Here is a 23,198-nt window from a genome sequence, read left to right as displayed (position 1 = left end):
GGTAACTATTTGTAGGTGGCAAACTGTTGGGGCTGCTCAGCTGTGACTTGCAACTGCATCCTAAATATATGTGAGCAGAACATTCAGCAAAGCTTTTGTGTAATGCATAACTTCTCTCCTGCTCTTTACTGTCTTCAACCTATTCATTGTTCTCAGAAGTTATACAGTAAGTATTCACCTCAAGGACTGTATTTTAAAGAAAAAAAGTTTCTAAACAGTTCTTTTAAATGTACTGGAAGAAGTCTTGCAGTTGAAATTCAATGAGAAAGCTTTTAATGAAATACAAATTTACTCTGCTCTAATATTGTTGATTTTAAGAGTGAATTGGTTGTTGAAGTTATTTTAAATGCTGGATTTATAACTTCATTCTGCAGCTATGAAATCCATTGAATTTTTTATATAAAAGCATGCCTGGTAGTCACTTGGCTGGACTGAAGCTACTTGCTGATTCACTAAGCTCAGCTGGTAAAGTATGGTGGTGATACAAGCTCTTCAGAATGTGTGGGTCCAAAACAAAAGCACTGAGTGTGCATATATTCCCATTTTACACTTGTTTATTTCTTGTCTGTCTTACGAGATGGAACAAAAATACCAAGTGACAGCAGATTTTTATGGCAAAATTTTGAATAGAAGCTGAAATTCCCAATGACTTATGCTTCCCTATTTGCCCTGTTGTTTTACATACCTAAAGAATGCTGACATCCCCCACTTCTCTCATGTCATTCTAACCTGTTACTGCAATAATTTCTTTGTGCATTTCATTGTTTGCATTGTAAACCTTTCCTTGTTTTTTCCTATGGATCTGCCAGTTTTTGCTATCTTTTGCAGTTGTGCATAGTGGTACTGTTTAATCTGAGGGTACATAGCCCTAGGAAGGCATTGTGCAAGTACTAGAAAACTCAGTCCCGGATCCTGGAATATTAGATAAATAATGATTAATAAGATGAAGGATGGAGATAATAAAATAGATAAGTTTTTGGAATAGTGTACTAATATGAAACTTCAGCTGGTAATAGAAGGAGAATGAAAATGCTCTAAGTGAGATTTGTGGCCACCTTTACTTCATAAAATGTAATCTAGATCTTACATGGATAAGGAAGTAGGAAATGGAATAATTTAGAATGAGTCACAAGCAACTGATAAATTGAAAGCAAGCAGCAAGAAAGACTGGAGAAATAGAGTTGGTGGCAAGACGTGTGACCTAATTGACTGCAGAGTTATAGTGGAAGAAATGTAGACAGCTGAAGTTCTTAGGTTGAAGAACAGAAAAAACAAGGAAGTGAACATTAGAGATACTAATTTTGCCTACAAAGGGTGGATGCTGTTCCAGAAGAGGGATGGCAGTTTTGAGCATGGGGTGGAGAGATTTTAAAGTAAATTGAGATAAAGGTGAATCCAGAAAAAAAATCCTTAAGATGGAAATAAAATGGCAATAGAAGAAGGATGAAAGATGAGCAGTGGTGGACTGAGGGTCAATGATCAAGAAATGGTGGAAGAAAAGAAATGCAACTACTTGCAAAACAAGAAACAATGTTTAATAAAGATGTAGCTTGACAAATTGTTACTTTGGAGAATGTTAGATCCAATTAGGATCAAACGTGAGTAGGTAAGACCCAAGAAGCAAATGACAATGTGTAATCTGACATGAAGATGGCAGACTTCAACAAGACGATCAGTAACTGTGTGTGGGGAGCCGCTGTGCATAGGGAAGAATGAGGGAACAGTTGAAAGGGTGCTCATTCATTCTTCTTATCATTTGCTGCATTGCTCATTTTCATTCATGATTTCACATTTCACTTTTGCCTATTGTAATAAAAAGACTTGAATTGGAATGCATGCATCTGAAGCTTTTCTTTCCATGTGTAAAGACAACTACACCAAAATAGAAATATGTAAGGCAAATTCTAGTTTTAATTTGATTTTACTGAATTCAAAGGATCAAGAATGTTAACTTTGATATTTGATGAAGGTTTGCTGCTCTAGAAATTTACTCTGATATCCTCAGAAAGAGGTTGGCTATTGCAGGTGAGATGCGATGCACTAAACTATTTAATTTCTGTTCTTTTTTGAGCAAAGACTACTAAGGTTACAAAGAAAAGATTCATGTCTAATTTGCTACAGTCTCTTGAAAACACAGTATGCACTGCTAAATTTTCAGTCATGTATATATGCCATTTAGTTTTCCAGTTTTGGAGAAATCCAAATATCGAGCACATGAAAGTTCACCAATTTATTCTTGACGAGTGAGCTCTTTTATGTTAGATTGCAGTTTGGCAAATAATTTTAAGAAAACTTGCAACTGTGTGTTTCTTTACTCTTTTGGCAAATAATACAGGACTATTTTCAGGTTTCTTGGAGTATACTGAAAGCGCTAAAGGTATTTAGACCACTTCAGGCATCTAGCTTAATTTTTTAATGTTTTGATGCTAGTACAGTTTGCATTGTCAGTGATGGCAGATTACTTCATATACTAAGTTGAGGGTTTGTACTAGGGCTAACAGTATTGCAGACTGTGTGGATTTTTTGGTTAGGTGTCTGCTTTTTTTTTTTTTTTTTTTTCTTTTTTGGATGATCAGTGTCTCTGAACCTCTTTATATGAGGGAATCAATAGTGCTGCAAGCAGTAAAAGGTACACTGAGAAAAGTAAGTTTTATGGCAGAACTCTGTCCTTCTCAGCCTTTGGCTACAGTGAAATAAAAGATATAAATCAATTATGCTGTATTCAATTGTGTTGAAAATATGTTTTCTTCTACAGTTATTGCAGACAGTTATTGCACACTCTCTGTAGTAGGGCTTAATCTGTTGTTCTGGAAATACAGCTATGACCATAGACATGCCCTGTAAATAGGAGACGTTACCATGAGGAATGTGGTTGTCTGTAACTGTTATTTTAAAAATGCATGTTTATTGATATTCAAGATGATTCAGAAAGAGGCATTTCTTGAGTAAGATCTGACTTTTCCAACAGAAACTTAGGCTGTAGATTTTCCTTTCTGTCTCTCATAATGAAATATTTTACTGCTGTGACTTGCTTACTCTCTGTTATATGCATGCTGCACCCTAAGACAGTTCCTGGGTGTTGGAATTGTTGACTGACTTTTAAGGAATTGTTCAGTGTTCTTGGTTTGTGTTCCTATGTGTTCCTTTATTGTGAATGAGAGGGAATTAAGAGTTATGTACTCAGTACTTTTTCCCAAAAGTGGATTTCTTACAGCATGTTCCCTCTAGACATGGTGTCTGCTACAGTGTAGTGTTAGGAAGTTAACAAATGAAATTACAGCTGTTTCCCTGAGACAGTAACAATCATAATCATGTTCAGAAACTTTATTTCTTTCAGCCCATAATTTTTTCTTTTATTTCTTTGTTATCAACTCTAATGCTCTTAAAATTCCTCTCTATCTTTACTGTGTACCACCTCCAAATATTTCATCAGATGAATGTTTTTCCTTTCAGTATTTCTTGACCAGAGTAAATATATAGCCATTTTAATCTTCCTTTGTAAATCATTCTCCAGTCTCTTGATTATTTTTTTTGTTGTTTTCTCTGAATTCCATGTAACTTGTCAATATCTTTCTGGTATTGAGATGCCTAGAAATGAATGCAATATTGCAAATATGTAATTATCTCTCCTTATTATTCAGAGGTTATATTTAGTATCGCTGCACATAGCAAGTTCATATCTAAATTGCTGTCCACTATACTTGTAGGCCTTTCTCATTATTATTATTGCATCACAGATTTTTACCTACTGTTTCAGATCTGTGTTTCTAGTATGCATGTTGCCAGATGCTGTTCCTTGCATTTCCATTTCCTAATTCTTTTATTACATTCCACACACATTTCTAAACTCCTAAAAGCTGATATTTCTTTTGCTTTGGCAGGTTATCAAGGTTATCTTGCTTCTTGAGTTTGTTGCCTGTATGACTCTTGGAAAATAATTTTGCTTTAATATATATGCTTTTTTTTTCTGCAAATATTTAATAACTGCTGCTGCTGCCCTGGGGATTGAGTTTTGAGATTCTCCATCTTGGTTTTGTTAGCTTTCCAAGATTTGAAAAACCTACTTCCGTTATCTCATTTTATTAAGTGGTCATCAGCACAGAAGCAGCTGTTGCTATGTGTGCATGAATTCATTCATACATGTATGTGTGTGTATGTGTTGTATGTATGCATATGCCTACTGATGTATAATGTATTTACCTACTCTTCCATTTAAAACAATGCTGTTTACCTGCAGGAGGAGGAAGAAGAAACATATGAGCAAACTCTAGAATTCCGCAGAGGAGGCGATGGTCAGCCAAGACGGTCCACACGGCCTACTCAACAATTTTATCAACCCCCAAGAGCTAGAAACTGATTAATAAGAAATAAAAGGTAAGTGTGTGATATTGACATTTTATTTATGTGTTTAGATTTCAAGAAAAGTAAATCTGGATTGTTCTAGACTTCAGTGTTCTTCAGTCTTTGTGAAGTTCTTGAGAGAACTTTCTGCGACTTTGCCAGTAGTTGGTTTTATAAGAACCTTCAGCACTGGGCTGCAGATGATTAATATTTTGAATAAATAAATTATTGTAATCGCCATTTTACAAGCAAATAGACAACTTAAAGTTCCTACAAAAAACTCGTTTTTCATTTAACAAAAAAAGTATTAATAGCACTTGTATGACCAACTTCGTTTAATAGTAGTAATCTGTTTATAAGGAGCAAGCATAGAGCAGTGATTGATACACCTATGAAAGACCTATTGATATTAAATCAGTGTCTTATCATGTAAGTGCAAGTTTTATGGTTGTATCTTTTTAGTTTAGAAACCACTTCCTGCGATCACCTACTTGGAAGATGTTTGGCATGTTGCTTCTAAATTTTTTACGGATATCGGTATATTTGTGATAGAAGTTGGGTATCTCTGTTTCTCTGGATTTTGTGGCTGTAGGAAGAGACTTAATATACCTGTGGGAAGAGGGAAGGCAATAAATACACTTTGGCAAACAGATTTTTAACTTTGCTTTGTGTAAGGACTCGCGTTATCTGAGCAAGCTTTTACTTGATACTTTTTCACCTGAGAGCAGCAGCAGAAAGTTTCTCTCATTGACATACGTTGGACCAGCTGCTTCTCTGAAATAAGTGGCTGCAGTCCCTGCTGAACTCAGTACTGTCTGTCTCTGTCCAAGGTCCCATATTCTACTTTTTATGAGCCACTTAAGTGAATAAATATTCTTTCTGTTGTTTTTCTTAGCATGGAAAAGAGAATTTGCAATAATAAAATCTAGAATCTGTGAGCTCACCGTTGAATGGGGAGGTACAAGGCCTAAGAATATTTACCATACTGTGAGTCTTGAGGATATACTTGCACCTCTGCTTTATTAATTAGCAGAAATAAAGGGATTATATATCATCCTCAGAAAATACACCTGATATGTACATTCAGAAATCTAAAAAGGCCAGCCAGATAAAAGTTATAATTCTTTTACTAAACAAATCAAGTATGCTGTACTGCTTTCATTTTACTTGTGGATCTTCTAAATCCTTAGATTTTCAAATGCTAATTAAAAGTCTGTCCTGAATAAAGAAAGCTTTGTAAAGTCACATGCTATTTGGTGTACATGTACAAAATGTCTTTGTCTTGAATCTGATTTTTTTTTTATTCCCTACTAGCCCATTTTTTTACCAAGCTCTCTTTAATTCCTTTCCTTGCTCCAGTCTTCCACGTTCAGTTGGCTTAATAGGTGCTGCTGCTATGTGCAGCTTTTGATATTTCTGACATGCAGTAATGTATGATTTTACTTTTTTGATCATATGCTAAAATACCTTTTTCATTTGGGGGAGTACTGGAAATATAAGAGCAAAATTTTTTTGCTGACGTTTGCCAAGATGATAATTATTCTATTTTTGCCCATATCATTCGATTTTCTATTTTAAGTAAGTGTATCAATCACTATCAATAAGCATGTCATGAGATAATTTATGCAGAAAAAATTCTGGCATATGCACTGAGCTGAGTTCTAACCAGCTCAGTTGGCTCAGAAGAGTGTCAGTGTGATCAGCTAAATGAAATGTGCTCAGTGTAGACAGCAGTCAAAACCAGGGAGGTTTTTTTATGTCTTTAGGCAATATTTTTGTTAGTTCTCTAATTTTACAGTATAGATCTGGAAAACTGTGTTTGGCTTTGGTCAGCTGGGAGAGAGGGGAAAACAGGCATCTGGAGAGTGATAGTAACTCCTGTATCTCAAGAAGAGCAAAGGACTTGTTGCTAAGTAAGGAAAAACCTTTCTAAGGCACAGGTGGTTGTTCCTTGCAGGTTTTCTTATACCTTGCTTTGAAGATTCTAACAGGATCCTGATTTAAATGGACAGCAGACTTGATATCAAAACCTACCTACCATTAAAAAAAAAAAAAAAAACAAACAGTGACAGCGCTTCCCCTGCTCAGTTCAGATACTATTGTTTTCTGTCAGACATCTCTAAATAAAGTGGTTAGATTCAGGTGGTAAATAGTGTCAGTTAAATAAACCTAAAAGCATTTGTCAACAAGTAGCAATGGACTCTTCTCATCCAGGGGGGAAAAAAAAAAAAATTCAAGGTACATTTTGGAAAATGCATCATGAATCTGAATATAATATTTCAGCAACTGCTTACTTTGCTTTAAAAAGTACATCTTTTATTGACTACTTCCAGATATAGCCGCCTTTTCTTTTCATCACAATTTAAAACTCTCTTCCTCACTTGATGAAACGAGGTATTTCCTGTGCCCTCTTTTGGCCCAGGACTGTTTACTTCAGCACCTGCTCAAGTTAGATAGACAGTGCCAATTTGTCATCCAAAACTGAACTTAGTAACCCACCGCAATGTACAATCAGTGGCAGCTTAAACTATGTAAATTTTGGCTACTTTTGGAATTCTAACCCTGTTGGAATATTATGCACTTTATCTTCCACAATACAAATAGCAAATATTGTAGTAGTTACACATACCTTAAATAGTCATCACTGTAAACAGCAATTCATTATGAAAAAATACAACTTACTGCTTGATAGGACGAGTCATTCCCTCTAGATCGAAACATTCAATGCCATCTTCATTGGCTGCTGTAACTGAATTGTCTTGAACTGTAAGTGGAAACTACCTCTAAATAGCTAAAATGTAGTCAGAATATTTGTGTATTTTATATTAAAATGATTTGCTAAATCTAGCTATTTTAATTAGTTGCTTTATCAGATTTAGGTTTGTATTTGAAAAATTTCCAGTATTAAACTCAACTATATTTCAGCATAAAATAATGTAGCATCTATTGAATGTTAACACCAAAAAGTAGTTGTCAAGATATATAAAATTGGTCTCAGATTCTTGAAACACTAGGATCACTCAGGTAGAAAAAGAAAATAGAGGCAAGAAATGCCTTCTATATAGAGGTTGAGTGGTGCTACTTAAGCATAGTTAGCTCCTGTATTAGTTCCAGTCAAAACAATCCTTGTTTTTGTCTAGAATTTCTAACACGATTTTTTACCTCTGCCACTGTGTTCTAATGAATATTTGGAAAACTGAACATCTTGTTCCTTTCTCTTCAAGAGTGTGGCATGTGTGGTTATCTTTGAATAGTGTCAAAAAATGGGAATTCTTCCTCAAAGAACACTCTATTGCCAATCTTTTCGAGGATAAAAATATTGTAGTGCTGTATCCAGAAGCTTTTTCTGTATGGTACAGACAAGGTTTTACCTGCTAGATTTGCTTTCTGAAGCTCATGTAGAATCCAGTGTAGCTGCCCTCATTTGCCTTGTTCAATAGGTAAAGTGATGTGAGGAGGTGTTTATTGTGATACTGTAGTGGACGTATTTATCAGGTATGGCTTATAGCACCCCATAGTACATCTCACGCTACCATATATCTTATCCTTAGGTTGCATCTTGAAATGCATTACACTTGACCTAATGAGGTACTGGTTGAAGACAGTGGAATTAGAGAGAAACCTATTAAACTTTTCCAAAAATAAGTGGTGGATGTAATAAGTTCTTCTCTGATTTTAAATGTAGGCAGGAAATCAAACATAGTCCTTTTCTGAATTGCTTTCTGCTTACCCAGACTTGTACAACAGTGTAGCTTTAATGTCTTGTCATGTAAAAGTTCAGAAATATTGATTGTTAGTTCCTAGAAGTCGATTTCTATACATTTTTTTCCTCCTTTTTATTCCTTAGAGCTTTTGAGAGCATGGCATATTGTTCTTATTTCAAGTTTTTGATAACCTGTTAGATGACGACATGATTTATTGGGGGAAGTTTTAAGGGATCCAGTGAGACATAATTTTACCACAACTTCCCACTGAAGGATGCTTTACTTCTTCACCACATCATTGATTAATGACACCCTTCCTGCCTGAGAAGGGAGTACCTCTTTACCTAGGTAAAATAACTTAATTTTTTTTCCTCAAAAGAGATGGAGAGCCCTCATTGATGATTACTTTATATTATAAATTGGTAAATTCTGTAGAATTTTAATATGGTAGTATTTAATATTTAAAATGCAAAGGTACCTTGTTTTCAAAAGCAACTTAGACAATTCTAAAAGTAAAGTTTGGCCATATTTGTATTGAGTATGATAGGGACATATCAAAGATGAAACATTAGGTCCATACTGTAGACATATCGCCTCAGACCCAAAAGCTCTTAGACCTACTTGCATGTTACATCACTTGACAGGGAGAACTTATGAGCACCGGTACAATAATGCAGAAATGAAGCTATACTGCTTCCTGGATTAGTTTTCAGCGTACTCCTTTAGGTGTTGAAGTTCTCCTTGCGAATCTGGAATTAGTATTGACAAATATGAGCTCATAATCTATGTCTACATTGTAATTGGGTCTTAGGTGTGAGGAGGCTTAAGTTTTTAATATCCTCAGTTTTTTTTTAAAAGTGGAGTTTGGATCCATGGGGTTGTTTAGCCTGGAGAAGAAAAGGCTCTGGAGGGACCTTATTGGAGCCTTTCAATACTTTAAAGGGGGCTTATAAGAAAGATGGGGACAGACTTTTTAATAGGGCCTGTAGCAATAGGACAAAGGGGAGAGAGGAGGAGGAGATTCAGACTAGATATAAGGAAGACTTTCTTTTTTTTTACGATGAGGGTGGTGAAACCCTGGAACACGTCCAGAGAGGTGGTAGATGTCCCATCCCTGGAAACATTCAAGGTCAGGTTGGACAGGCTCTGAGCAACCTGATCTAGTTGAAGATGTCCCTGTTCATTGGGGGGGGTGTTGGACTAGATGACCTTTAAAAGTCCCTTCCAACCCAAACTATTCTATGATTCTGTCGTTCTGAAGAGCTTCTTGCCCACACTGTCCTATGCTTTGGGTATTAAGAACAGTTGCAGCAGACTTGCAGGAAGTCTTGTCTTGGTGTTTATTATGAAGACAGCGATAGGGTAGTCATGTTAAGGTGAAGTAACAGAAGTATAGGGAAGTCAGTACCTCACAGTGGTTGACCTAGAAATGATCATTTATTAATATCCAGTAGTGTGAGGTAGAGGACACTAACTCAGAATTTTATCAGAGCACTGCACTGAGAGCCCTTGAACCCACTCTAAGTTGTTTAGGGGACAAGTCAAATACTAGCTTTAACAGGTCTGTAAAATAAGATACTCCTCTTAGAGAATCAAGATACAGGAATTGGAATCTAACAATAATAAAAATACATCCTGAGCTTACACTTCCTGTATAGAATGTCATGATAGTATGAAAAAGAAGGGGAACAAATAATCAGAAATGAGTGTTTTGAAGGATCATTGCTTTTGGAGGAGCTTGAAAGAACCCAAGAGTGTGATCCTATGAGCGTGTGGTCATTATCTGTTTCTTGGGTCTTCCTTTGCTCCATGACAGAATTAATCTACACCTTGTCACACTTGCTACAAAATCTGTATTGAAGTCCTTACCAATGGAGAAACTGTATTTTTGTGAGAAGTCATTCCAGAAAGCGTTATTTCCTTGTATTATACCAATTGTACTTACTGCATTGAAGTGCAACCTTCTGATTTATTCTTTTAAGGACTTGTATCTCTGTAAGTACTGAAAAGCAGATACACACTCTTTCAGAGGAAGAAAATGAAATAACAGTAAAGCGTATGTTGCACAAAGAGCACAGTTTTTATGCTCATCTATTGTATTTTATCTTTTTCATTTAGAAACCTTCTCGGAGTGGGGGGAAATTCACTGGCAGCTCCAACTTGCTGAAGACTTCTAGAAGAAATTCTGGCTTTTTCCAAGCAACAGGATGGAACAAAGAAAGCTCGTGTGAGCAGAAGGAATTTGGACCTGACACCACAGGAGACTTTTTTAAAGTTCTTAGTTATATGAAGCTGAATACTTTTTACATATGAAAGAGGCAAATTGTCATTGCTGCCATCAATAAAACCACAGTGCACTATTCTATTCTTTGCCTTGTATTCTTTTTACTGAGCCTTCATTGTTAGTTAACATAATACTAATGTATCATGATTTTTATTCATTTAAATTGATTTTGGTTCTAATATCGTTTCTAGTAAAGTAAAAAAACTTATATTTTCTCAAAAGCAGACAGGATTGGTCTTTAATTTAGATTTTAGGCTAGCATTAGTGAAACATGTTAAAAATTTTCAGCTAATTATTGTACAGTGAAATTCTGAATAGGTTTTGACTGTGTTTTCTGTGTTTATTTTCCAAAGTTGCTGAAGGCCAAATTACAGATTTGCATATTACGTTTTTCATGATCTGTGACTAAAAGGTCGAAACAGAAAAAAAAAAAAATCATCAATTTCAATAGTCATTTTCTAAACAATTTTAGGTAAATATTTTCTTTTTAGGAATATTTATATTACAGGAGTAGAACCATTTCTAGAATGTAGAGGAAAGTAGTTAAAAAGTACTGAAAGATGCATATGAGTATTTTAAACGTAAATATGTGTATACATGCACACATGTGCAACCTGTTGAATAGTAGGTTCTAACTTTCTTGTAGCATTAAACTCTGCTTCTATTGCTTCATATTATTAGAATTTTTTCAGTTATCATTGATACTTGAAAGAATCTTATGTCAAACTACTTTTCATTCTAAGCTGTATCTTTGAATCTGATGTGATTATGACAAATAGTTGAAATTTCACTATTTCTTTAGCTGACAAGCACTCAATATCAATGTACCATGCAAATCCCTTCTAAGCTTTATTCTGATCATTTAATTATGATTGAAATAGCACATATGTTTTGAGGTAGTTCTGTAAAGACAGAATTTTACCCGAGTTACATATTAATGGTATAAGTTGTACAATTAATTCTACTGAATTTCTCTCTGAGTGCTCATACAAAACTCTGTTTGGATAGATCCTGGTTTATTTGGATGAAAAGAAGTTTTATATCGATGATGTAATTGAATGTATTTGCAGTACATAATGTGGATTACTGTCCAAATGCAGTCAAATCTTACCAAGCGCATAAATATTTGCAGAATAGTAACCAAATGTTTTGCTGCCTTAATGGATCTTAAGCAGCTTCTTGAGAATTATAATGCAACTCACTAATAATTCTAAAGAAATTTGGAAGCTTAAAACAAGCCGTACAATGTTGCAGTTCTTCACTATCAACGGACACACAACAAATTCTATGAAATTTGTTAGATTTAAGTTAGAAACCACTTTCCAAATACTATGAATCATTCTGGTCAGTTCTGCTAAATTGTACCAGCAAATAAATAAATTACAGATCTAATACATTGGATGTTGAATGCTTTACTTCCAGAATTATCGCTAAGACCACTGATAGCAGCAATTCAGCTCCATAAAGTGATGCAGCTGTAGCATCTTTTTAAAAAGCAGTTTTGATTTTTCTTTACAAATAGACTGTGCATTAAATGAGAGCCCTACAATCAGTGTACCAAAGCAATTTCTGAAATTAAAATAACTTTTATGTTCTTTTGAGCTTTCATTCTTGCTGTGAACTAAATCATAAAATTCAGAAAACTGCATTCTGATTTAGTGAACTGTAAAAAATAAAGCCTACTTATGAAAATTTGAAGACTGTAGAAATACAATGGAGCCTTCCTCTGTAGTGGTTGTGGTATTCTGAAATTACCACATGTATGTGCAGCTGTCTGTAGGCAAATGAAATATATTTGAGAATGTTGTTTTTGTTTGTAAGACAGTGAAGACCACTGTGCTAAGGAACTGGAAAGCCAGAGTAAGCAAACAGCTGGAGAGTCTCCTTGAAAAGACATGTTGTCTTTGAGTGTTTTATGATTCTTTTCTGGTTTGGTTTTGACTGAAATAACTTCTTTTGAAAGCTTTGCCTGTTTAAGATCTGAAGAACCAGTGATTTGAGTAGATAAAATCTATTTGCGTCAAGCTGTTCTGAAAAGCAAGAATTCGTATGTTCATGCTCATTGATTCCTGTATCTGGAAACAACATGATGATAAACTAGGTATGTATATAAATTATTTTCTTAATTTGCATAATCCAACAAAACCACAAATACAATAATTTGCCAGTCATAATGTAGTAAAGTTTACATACACAAGAACATTAATTTATTTAGCTTTTACGTTCAGAAAAAGTCACAACTAGATAGGTCTTCAAAACTGATGTAAAAGTTAACTTCTAATTTGTCGAAAGCAACAGCAAAAGCACGCTCCTGAACTTTGTGGGTCTACTTCTGTGTAGTTAAACAAAAAAGGCTGATAAGGAGTACTGGATCCTGATCATGCACGCTATTTGCTAGCTTGATTTCTGACTCTGTTTTGGAGTGTCCTTGACTAGCTGTTTCTAAGACAAACCTGTCACAAAGAAACATTGCCCTTTGCAGGCTGGACATGAGCAAATCTGTGCCTCGACCTGTGAACCAGTAGGTCTCTGGTCCGTGCCCATCCTTTACTAGGGTTATAGATACAGCTTATGAGAGTTTCTGTCTTGAATTTTAGGAATGCAATTTTAATGGGATGTTTTCCTTGCCATGGACTTGTATAGAATATGTTTATCTAAAGGAGATTTTAAAAAGTTAGAATTTCTGATTTAAATTATTATAAAAGTTATTTGCCAAGTCGGTAATACTATCATTGAATAATTATTACAAGAATTGTTTTTTTCCCCCCTTTATATTGTTGAGATATAAAATCATTTCGAAACACAGAGTGCAAATGTTCTGGTTTTATCTTACATGTTTTCAGAGTTTTGTAACAAAATCTGATTGAAGTTGTCATGTTTTCATTTAAAATTCTGCCTTGGACTAACATCTGATAGATATTTGTATATATTTTTAAATATGTATATATTAATATAGCTTTTTCTTTTGTCACTGACAGGTACTTTCTTTTTAAGTCTTTGGCAACAACTGTACAAAGCATTTTGTGGATCACTTGTCAAGGTCACTCTTCCAAGAAATACTGCTGGAATTGTCTCTGCAGAATCTCTCTGTAATGACTTGAGCATTATGCAGGTGAAATTTGTTGGGAGTATGGCTTTCCAAGGCAGTATTAACAACACATACTTCCATTGGGTGGCAAAAGGTTGATATCACAGGAAGGACAAATCTTATCCATGAGGTGCACTTGGCATTAGATACAGAATGAGTAAAAGCTTAATGGAAGAGAAAGATTTAGCGTGAGGTAAATCTGAAGAGACATTTGCAAGAGAGCTCCCAAATAGCCAAACTAGCTAATCAAGGTTGGTCTCATGTAGGTAAACAGTCCCTTTCTAGCATAATGGTTGGAGAGGACTTCATACAGAAAAATCTCCAGTGCTTTTGTGCATACACAGGAACGTATTGTTTGGAATGATTGTCTGTAGATGCTTTCTTGAAGGAGAATCCCAGTTCGACTGTCCTTTCATCATGTGACTTGATCCAACTCCAGTAAAATCTTAAAACTTTCTTGAGAACTAGCCTCAAGAATGGCTAATTGCACAATTTAGCTAGCTTAGTTTAGCTTTCTACTTGCTTTACAACTATTGAGGCATTCTCTTGTTTTTTTTTCTTTCCTAAGTGTTTCAGAGTAACCTGTTGCAGGAAGGCAGCAGTTAAACTGTGGAAGGTACTCCACACATGCAGGCACTGACCTTCTCATAGCATGATATGCATATGAAAAGCTTTGTGTATTAGTGATATCCTTCAAACCAGTGGTAAAGACTCATAATTACTTTCTTCTTCTTTTTTTTTCTTTTTTAATTTTTTTCCCCAATATACATTTCATGTCAGTTGCTTATGTTGGCCTGTTCTGGCTTTAAATTACAATTATGTTTTGAGGTTTTGAGAATGACTCCAAAGAAATTAAAAAGTAAAGATAGAAATTACATCAATACTTAATTTTGCCCCAAGTTTGAGAGACCATAAAAAGTCAGTTTCCATACAAACATAAGGGCTGTTGATGGACATAACTATATTCTGGAAATTATGGTGGTATGAATGAAACCAGAATCTTCTGTATAGTAAAAATAAATCTTACATGTGTTCAAATAAATAGGAACTGTGCAAAGGGAAATGATTAGGTGTATAATAGCAACAGAGTACATGGATGGTCTGAAAAAAGTTCTGCAGCTGCTTCTAAGGAAAAAGTTTGCAATCATATTATAGTGCCTTGTAATATTTCATGCAACCTGACTAACATATTTCTATCTTAAAATGGATGCGTGGGTAAGTATTGCGCAGAAGATATGTCATTTTCAGGCAGTTTAGTATGTCATGGGATCTTGAATGCTTTGCTTTGCTTTTCTTTTATACCATATATTTCTAAACTGCAAAGGTTAAAGAACGTAAATTATATTTTATATTTGTTTTATGGTCAAAATAGTCTTAATCCCAAGTATATTTTGTTAGCAATTAGATAAATGGCTATGCCTCTGCTAAAACAGCTGTAGTCTTACATGACTGTGCACAGATTTAAGTCTCAATTAACCATCTATTTTGTGCTGATTATTCTTCTGTAGCTATTTAGCAAAGGAACTTGGTTTGTTTACAGTAATAATAAAAGTAAAAAGCTGAATAAATAAGGGGTGCTCTATCATTTTGACATGCCACAAATGAAACTGTTTTTTGTACTGAGGGACTAGAATAGCATATACAAAGTCATTGTTCCATGTGCTACTTGAATGAGTAAAATAGCTTTCTTCAAAATTGAAATTTTTTTTAATGTAAAAATTTGGTATTTTTCCCCCCTTGCTAATTAAAAAAGATTTCATCCCAGTTTAATTGATGGGATAATACAGATGATCTGCTCTGGCAAACAGTGTTAAAGGCCTTCTTAACATCCACATCAAGATAATCACATTATTGCAAAACAGTGTAAGTCAAACAAATGGTGCCGATATGGATAACACATTCAAAGGATCTTAAAATTGAGATTTCTTCTATAAATACTACCCATTGGAGAATCACAGAATCATAGAATCACTTATATTGGAAAGAACCTTTAAGATAGACTGCAACTGTTATTCTAACACTGCCAAGTCCACCACGAAACCATGTCCCTAAGCACCACATCTACACATCTTTTAAATACCTCCAGGAATAGTGACTCCACCACCTCTCTGGGCAGCCTGTTCCAATGCTTGACAACCCTTTCTGTGAAGAAATTTTTCCTAATATCTAATCTAAACCTCCCCTGCTGCAGCTTGAGCCCATTTCCTCTCGTCCTATCACTAACTACATGGGAGAAGAGACCAACACCCACCTCACTACAACCTTCTTTCAGGTAGTTGTAGAGAGCAATAAGGTCTCCCCTTGGCCTCCTCTTCTCCAGGCTAAACAACTCCAGTTTCCTCAGCCGCTCCTCATAAGGCCTGTGCTCCAGACCCTTCACCAGCCTTGTTGCCCTTTTCTGAACACGCTCCAGCACCTCAATGTCTTTCTTGTAGTGAGGGGCCCAAAACTGGACACAGTATTCCAGGTGCGGCCTCACCAGCGCCGAGTACAGGGGAACAATCACCTCCCTGCTCCTGCTGGCCACAGCATTCCTGATACAAGCCAGGATGCTGTTGGCCCTCTTGGCCACCTGGGCACACTGCTGCCTCATGTTCAGCCGGCTGTCAACCAACACCCCCAGGTCCTTTTCAGCCAGGCAGCTTTCCAGCCATTCTTCCCCAAGCCTGTAGCATTGCATGGGGTTGTTGTGACCCAGGTGCAGGACCTGGCACTTGGCCATGTTGAACCTCATACAGTTGGCCTCGGCCCATTGGTCCAGCCTGTCCAGGTCCCTCTGCAGGGCCATCCTACCCTCGAGCAGATCGAAACTCCCACCCAACTTGGTGTCATCTGCAAACTTACTGAGGGTGCACTCAATCCCCTCATCCAGATCATTGATAAAGATATTAAACAAGGCTGGCCCCAAAACAGAGCCCTGGGGAACACCGCTCGTGACCAGTTGCCAACTGGACTTAACTGCGTTCAACGCTACTCTCTGTGCTCGGCTACCCAACCAGTTTTTTACCCAGTGAAGACTACGCCCATCCAAGCCATGAGGTGCTAGCTTCCCAAGGAGAATATTATTGGAGACTGTGTCAAAGGCTTTGCTAAAGTCCAGGTAAATGACATCCACAGCCTTTCCTTTAGTAGGCCAATAAAAATATTCTGCCACTGTTTTCTCTTTTCATTGGTGGTTAGAAACAGTGATAGTTACATATTGTTGTTTCCTTGATGCTGATGGAGGCCACTCTTTTAGTAAGAGCAGGCCATATAGCCTCTGATGGAGGAATTGTGGGTCATATGCTGAAGCCCAGCCAATCTGTGTAACTGAATTTATGTTCTCATCTGACCAAAATATTGATGTTTCCTCTGGTAATTTTTGTACCTCCTACTGTAGAGAAAGCCTGCATGAATGATGAGTCACACTGTTTATTTGTTATGCACAATTATGTTCTGTTTGGGTAACAAGTGCCCATTGGGTCATCCATGTATCTGTCAAGAAAATGTGGGTCCAGAGTGTTTGTTTGGACCGCTCTGTTCAGCTGGGACATTTCTGACTTGCAATCTGTAAACTTTTAACCCCTGAATTAGTCATTTTTGTGACTTTCCCTAGGTAACATAAACCCTACAATTCAAAGCCAGTGTAATGCAGAATAATAATGATATTTGGTTTGATTGTGGTATAACATTCCTGGCAAAAAATCTGTTGTAAAACAGGGAAAAGTATTCTGGTTCAGGATTAACTAGGCAGGAGTAATACTACTATGTACTTTTGTCTCAGATCTGTTTGTCAAAGACTGCTTATCAGTGCTACTTTAAATTTTAATATTACATTTTTAAGGCAATTTTAACTTTCATCACATAAGCTTTAGACTTTTATCCAGGTATTTCTTCAGCATAGCAAATAGAAGTCTCCCGAGTCCTCTGCATATGAGGACTTTGTTAATTTTTTGTGGACATTGATTAACTTATCCCTTTGATAAAGTTCCTTAGCTCTTCAAAGCACTTAGCTCTGTTATTCCCAATTAGTCCTATTACCAGATTGTTCCAGAATTTAATTCCTCAGAAGGCTAAAAATCTTTTAATTACAGCCTAAACGTATTCAGTTACACACACTTGTTCTTGTGTCACCATTGACCTTCAGTTTATAGAGCTCTCATCTGACCCTTGAGGTATTTGTAGGCAATTTCTAAACTGTGCTAAATGAGGGCATGGAAGAGCAATACCCTGCAAATCCTGTTCAATAACCATTTGCAGTGTGGTAGCATGCTATCACAGGAGATTCTGTGACTCACATGGTCCTTCAAGCTTATACTGCGTGCAGTAATTTCTGTTCAGTTGTATATGCCTTCACTGAATTGATGAATTCTTTAAACTTGTAGTTTCATGTGCCTTCCTTCTTGTGATCAGGGAAGACGACTGTATAGTATTACAGAACAGTGCAGGTTATAAGGGACCTCAGGAAGTGTATCTGTAGGCCAACCTCCTACTCAGAACAGGGTCAGCTGTGAGATCAAGTAAGATTGCTCAGAGCTTTATCCAGTCAGGTCTTGAAAACATTCAGGGGTGCAGATGCATAACCTTTCTGTGCAACCTGCTCCAGTATTTGACTGTCCTCATGGGGAAAAAAGTCTTTCCTGACATGCGGTCTGAACCTGCCCTGTTTCAATGTGTACTTGTTGTCTTTTGTCCTCCTGTCATGCACTGCTGTGAAGAGCCTGGCTGTGTCTTGATAAATCTCCCTACTGGAAGGCTGCTGCTAGGTCCCCCTGGAGCACTCTCTTCTCTAGGCTGAGCAAGCCCCATTTCTTTGTGTTCTCACAGGGCAAGTGCTCTGCCCTTGACCATTGCCGTAGCCCTCCACTGAACTCATTCCAATTTATTCATGTCTTCCTTATATTGGCAAATCCAAAACTGTATGTGATACTCTAGGTGGGGTCTAATGAGCCCTGAGTAAAGGAGGATGATAGTTTCCCTTGATCTACTGCCTGTGCTCCTGTTGATATAGCCCAGGATACTGCTAGCCTTCCTTGCTGCCAGAGCATACCACTGGCTCGTATTCAGCTTGCTGTCTACCAATACCCACTGTTTTTTTTCCACAGAGTTGCTCCCCAGTCAGTCAGTCCCCAGCCTGTAGCACTGCAAGGGGTTCTTCCTTCCCAAGTGTTGGACTTTTTTAATTTGTCCTTTGTTTAATGATATTCCAGTCAGCCCATTTCTCCAGCCTGTCTAGGTCCATCTGAATGGTAGCCCTGTCTTCAAGCCTATCACATTGTTCCCCTCCCAGCCCACCTCCAGCTTGGTGTCAAGTTTTGAGAAACCACTTCATTGCCTCTTTCAAGTCACTGACAAAGAGTTAAACAGGGCAGATCCCAGGGTAGACGCGTATGGTAATCCTGTTGTTACTGGCCTCCAGGCCAGTAGGTTTGTTGGTCTTCTGCAAAGACATAGCTATCAGCACTCAGTGACTGCTCTGGTCCTTGAATCATCTTCTATCTCTTAATCACCGTAGATCACAAAGGAACAATGGTAGGACAAAGCTTAGTTGGTAATAACAAGAGGTAATTATTCAAGTAATTGGGGGCTCATCAGACAGTAACGATCTGTGCTTCAGAAGACAAATGAAACCTTTGCTCAGTAAGAGGGATTTGCAGTAAGACTATATAGCAGAGAGTACCTGTTACTATGACATACCATGTGATATTTATTATTCTAATTACAATTTCTATACATTTTTTCCATCTTACAATGTCTCATCTACTTGTAAAATATTAGGAAGATCCAAAAATAGACTATTTTTAAAATAATTTAAAGAAAGCAAAGGTAAGGATATAATTGTGATAGAAAGAATAACTTGGACTGTGCAGTCTCTAAGCCTGGCTGATCTAATGCTGCTACTATGAATTTGCTCTAATATGTTTCTAAAATAGTTTGACTCATACTGCTCGTATGCCACATGACTGTCACTCAAGAGAACAAAACCATGCTCTGCTAGCAGGTATTGGAGTTTTGTGTCAACATGCTGATGTTTCTTGACAAGGTGTTGACCTGACTGGTTGTTAAGATCCAACCTAAATATAAAGACAGGCGAAGAGTTGAGCACACCTGACACACAAACTCAGACAGTAGTAACTGAGCCTGAGGAAGAAGAGGTTGCTTATTATGTTGTTGATATTACCAGTATGAAGCAACTTTTTTTTTTTTTATCTTAAATATGCAGTTTGGAATGCTTTGAAGCAGGGCAGGGAAGTCATCTGCTGACAGCAATATGTTATGTGATATGGTAGGACCCAGAAGCAAAATAGTCTAATGCTGTCAGAGTAAAATCTCTGTGCTACTTGTGTTTCCAGTGTGGAATAGAAATGAGTGTCTTGGACAATGTCAGGAGCAGGGCTACCCTTGGGCACAAGATTAACAAAGTTTGACGAGCATCGACTTGGCAACAGAGAAGCTGGACTAATGCGTCTGTTCCCAGCAGCAGGACCTGAGGAACAGGGAGCTCCTGGCATGGTCTCCAAACTGCCTCCAAAGAAACTTGGAACTGTACAAATCATAAGGGTAGGCATATCCTGAAGTGCCCATTTAATGAAAAATAAATGCTCTTTTCCTCCAGGACTTGCTCTCAATGGGTATGTTTTATTGCTAGCAGTTACTAGCAGGAGCTGTAACATATATCTGTTTATCCCATAAAACTTGGAATAGACTGTGCTTGTCACAGAGTAATCCGGAAGATTGGAATATCCTATTTTCTGTTAGATTACCACATCACTTTCAGTACATTTCTTTCTCTATATTTGCCTGTGGACTGCAGAATTAAAGAATCACCTGAGGATTTATGCGAGACTAAATTTAGCGTATACATTTTATTGAGCCTTTTTTGGTCCAGTTCCTCCAGCTGCTTAGTTGAATGTACTGATTATGAAAGTTGTTAGCATATTTAAAACTTTCCTTTGCATGGAGATTTATACTGTGAGTTCATTTATTATGAGCTATGATATGCTGTAAGATAAATAACCCAAAATACGATACAAAAGTCAACATCTATATATGATTAATGGAAGGAGTTATGGAGAAGAGACCTTAGCTGTGCTTGGCAAGTTCAAAAAGTACTTCCAATTTATCTAATGTCAAGTAATATGTAATGAAAAAGATTAAAATATAATGCTATGGTTCATTGAGCGTGGTTGATTAAGATCATTGTTCATTCACCTAAGGCCTGTCATTTAATATTTACATTGTTAGAGAAATGCATGCCTCAGAGCTTAGCAGTGCTTGCCTTTTCAAAGAGGAGGTATTTATAGAGCATAGTTCATTATAAATAACTTAGCACAGGTAAAACTGGGCCTAGAATGCATTTAAATGTGTTCTCTGTGTAATAACTAGATCACATAAGGATATACTTTTTCCTTTCTGAGCTAATTATACTGGTAGAAATCCTCCTGTTGCAAAGATTTATGATCATTTAAAGGGTCATTCCCTTTCCCTTATGAAAACAGATTACAGTAGTATAAACACGATGACTGTACCAGTATAGCCAAAGCAGAATGATTTTTATTCACGTCATTGCGTCGTGTGTCCGTGTGCTCTGTCATATGAGCAGTGTAAGGACCTGCTCTTGAGAGCTTTTTGGGCAATGTTTAAAATGGGCTGGCTCACCAGCTTCAGGAAGTGCCGGAAGATGCCCTGCCACCAGACTGCCTCTGCCCTATGGAAAAACAAGTGTCTGTGCTACTCTGCAATACAGACTGTGAATGAAAATCATAATCTCTCCCTTTTTCCTCCGTACTGTGTAAACAAAGTAATGCATGCAACCTTCTTCCAGTGAAAATTCTGCCCTTACTTCACTCCACGCATTTGTGGCTATATGGTAACAGCAGTCTAAGAAGAGCTGACCTCCTGTCTCTCTTATCCCACCCACGCTGTGTTTCATTGTGTGGATTGTACTAACCTAGTATGATTTTTTTTTTTTTTAAAAATTCTTCTACACAGGCAAACAGTCCTGCAGTCAAAAGAGCCTATTGTAATCAATAAGCCTTTTACCTGGTTATTCTTAGGATTTTCCATTGCAATTAAGGTATAACCTGGCAACAAGTAGGAGTGAGAGCTGACTGTATTTCACTCATTTTCTAATTGAGAGAGAAAACAGGGAAACTGCTGCTACTTTAATTATAGAAATTAATGGTAAATCTAGAGCAGCCAGACCTGAAAAGTCATTCATCTCTCTGTGCTCCACATATTCTTGATTTGCTACCCTACTTCTGTGCATTACCTTTGCCCATTTTTGCATTTTCTCAGTCATTTTACAGGAATCCAGATTTGCATTATTGGGTTTAAGTGCTCTTTTAAAACTATGCAGAACTGCATTTCTTCTAACTAGAGCTGAGGATTAGCTTTTGCACTAGAAAAATATTTTAAACCTCTACAAAAAGAACAGAGTTTCGAATACCTAGAACATTGTGTCAATGTACTACAGACTTTTTTTATAGTGCAGGAAACAATTACTGTATTGGAAGGCTATACGGTGCAATATAGAAACATACTAAAAAAAGAATGTCACAACTGCAAATAAGCAGCTGTGTCAAAAACAGTTTAAAAACTGCAAATATATTGTTGAAATCATCACTTCTTACATAAGAATAAAAATTGTTGATTTCAGAAATAATACTGGTTTGGGTTCTAGCATCAGTTTTAATATTTTTGCTCTGGTTTGATACATTTGTTTTGAATTGTGCCTTCTCTGTTTCTTTGTTATAGTAATTCTGATATTCACTACGGTTTATGTTATACTTTTCTTTTTCTAGGGAATAAGATTTCTCTGCATGTTGATATCCCTAAATTCCAGGCTTAGATCTGTTAAATGTAGCAGAAACTTAAGTCTGTCCAGGTTATACAGAAATACTAATTAGAAATTTTCTTATTTGTATAGTAAAATAGGGCTTGATTCTGAAAGGAAATCTAAATAGCTTTTGTACTCTTCAACTTGGGAGGTCAGCTTGAACAACAGGAAGCTCATGGAATTTTTATATTGAGCTGGATTACCTCAAAGCTCACTTTTCAGCAGTAACAAGTAGATAACTTTTTTCCTAAAAAAAAAAAATAATCCTGCATTGTCCTTTTGTTGACTTCTCCTTGTCTTTGTGATTTTTAAAATATATGTTCCCATAAAACATTTGAAATGAGCTTTCTGTTTGTGCTGTGCTCAAAACACCGTGAAAAGTTGTCACTGATTATGAATGCAGACAGATTCACTAAAGAAATGTATAAAACACAAAAATATTTTATCTCCAATATTTTACTTACAAAATAGTATTCAAAATTACTGTTCATATGAGAAGCAGCACTGTATGACAATTTCTTTTTAAATATTTAATTAGGAAGTGCTTAATCAAAACATACCAAATTCCTTTATTCTTTCCCCCTGAGATACATGGGAAATTGAGAAAATGTTGCTCATCCTAGTTCTCAATAACCATTCTCTGTCAGTATGTATTATAAAGACTAGAATAATTATAAATAAATAAGAAGACTAAACATATGTGTTTATGTATGCATTGCCTACTGCCAAAAAGTATGGTTTCCAGGAACTGGAAAGGAATCTTGCCTGTTCCTATTAACACCCCTGAAACAGCTGAGTTAAGCTAACTGCAGTGTGTTTTACAGGTTGCATGAATTATTTTCCTCACATGGTTAAGGATTCATTATTTGGAAGCTTCTTCAGCAAAGCTCCATTTTATAAATGCTTAATCATTCCCTATTATATTAGAAGATTTCATAACCCCAAAAATTACTGTAATCCTGG

The 23,198-nt window shown here is 36.5% G+C and overlaps 1 protein-coding gene across 3 annotated transcripts in view; it reads left to right on the top strand.

Annotated features, from left to right (window-relative positions):
- TDRD3 (tudor domain containing 3) overlaps nt 1-10,410 on the top strand; it is a 118,624-nt gene extending 108,214 nt beyond the window's left edge. For all 3 annotated transcript variants that reach the window (XM_075727944.1, XM_075727937.1, XM_075727929.1), the window contains 2 exons: nt 4,238-4,374; nt 10,164-10,410. In XM_075727944.1, the coding sequence (XP_075584059.1) occupies nt 4,238-4,357 (120 nt within the window). In that variant the 3' untranslated portion in view covers nt 4,358-4,374; nt 10,164-10,410. The remainder of the gene's footprint in view (nt 1-4,237; nt 4,375-10,163) is intronic.
- The last annotated feature ends 12,788 nt before the right edge of the window (nt 10,411-23,198 follow it).

Source organism: Pelecanus crispus, chromosome 1, assembly GCF_030463565.1.
Source record: "Pelecanus crispus isolate bPelCri1 chromosome 1, bPelCri1.pri, whole genome shotgun sequence".
Taxonomy (NCBI): domain Eukaryota; kingdom Metazoa; phylum Chordata; class Aves; order Pelecaniformes; family Pelecanidae; genus Pelecanus; species Pelecanus crispus.
The sequence above is the reverse complement of the archived record's forward strand: the minus strand, read 5'-3'. Positions and strand labels throughout refer to the sequence as shown.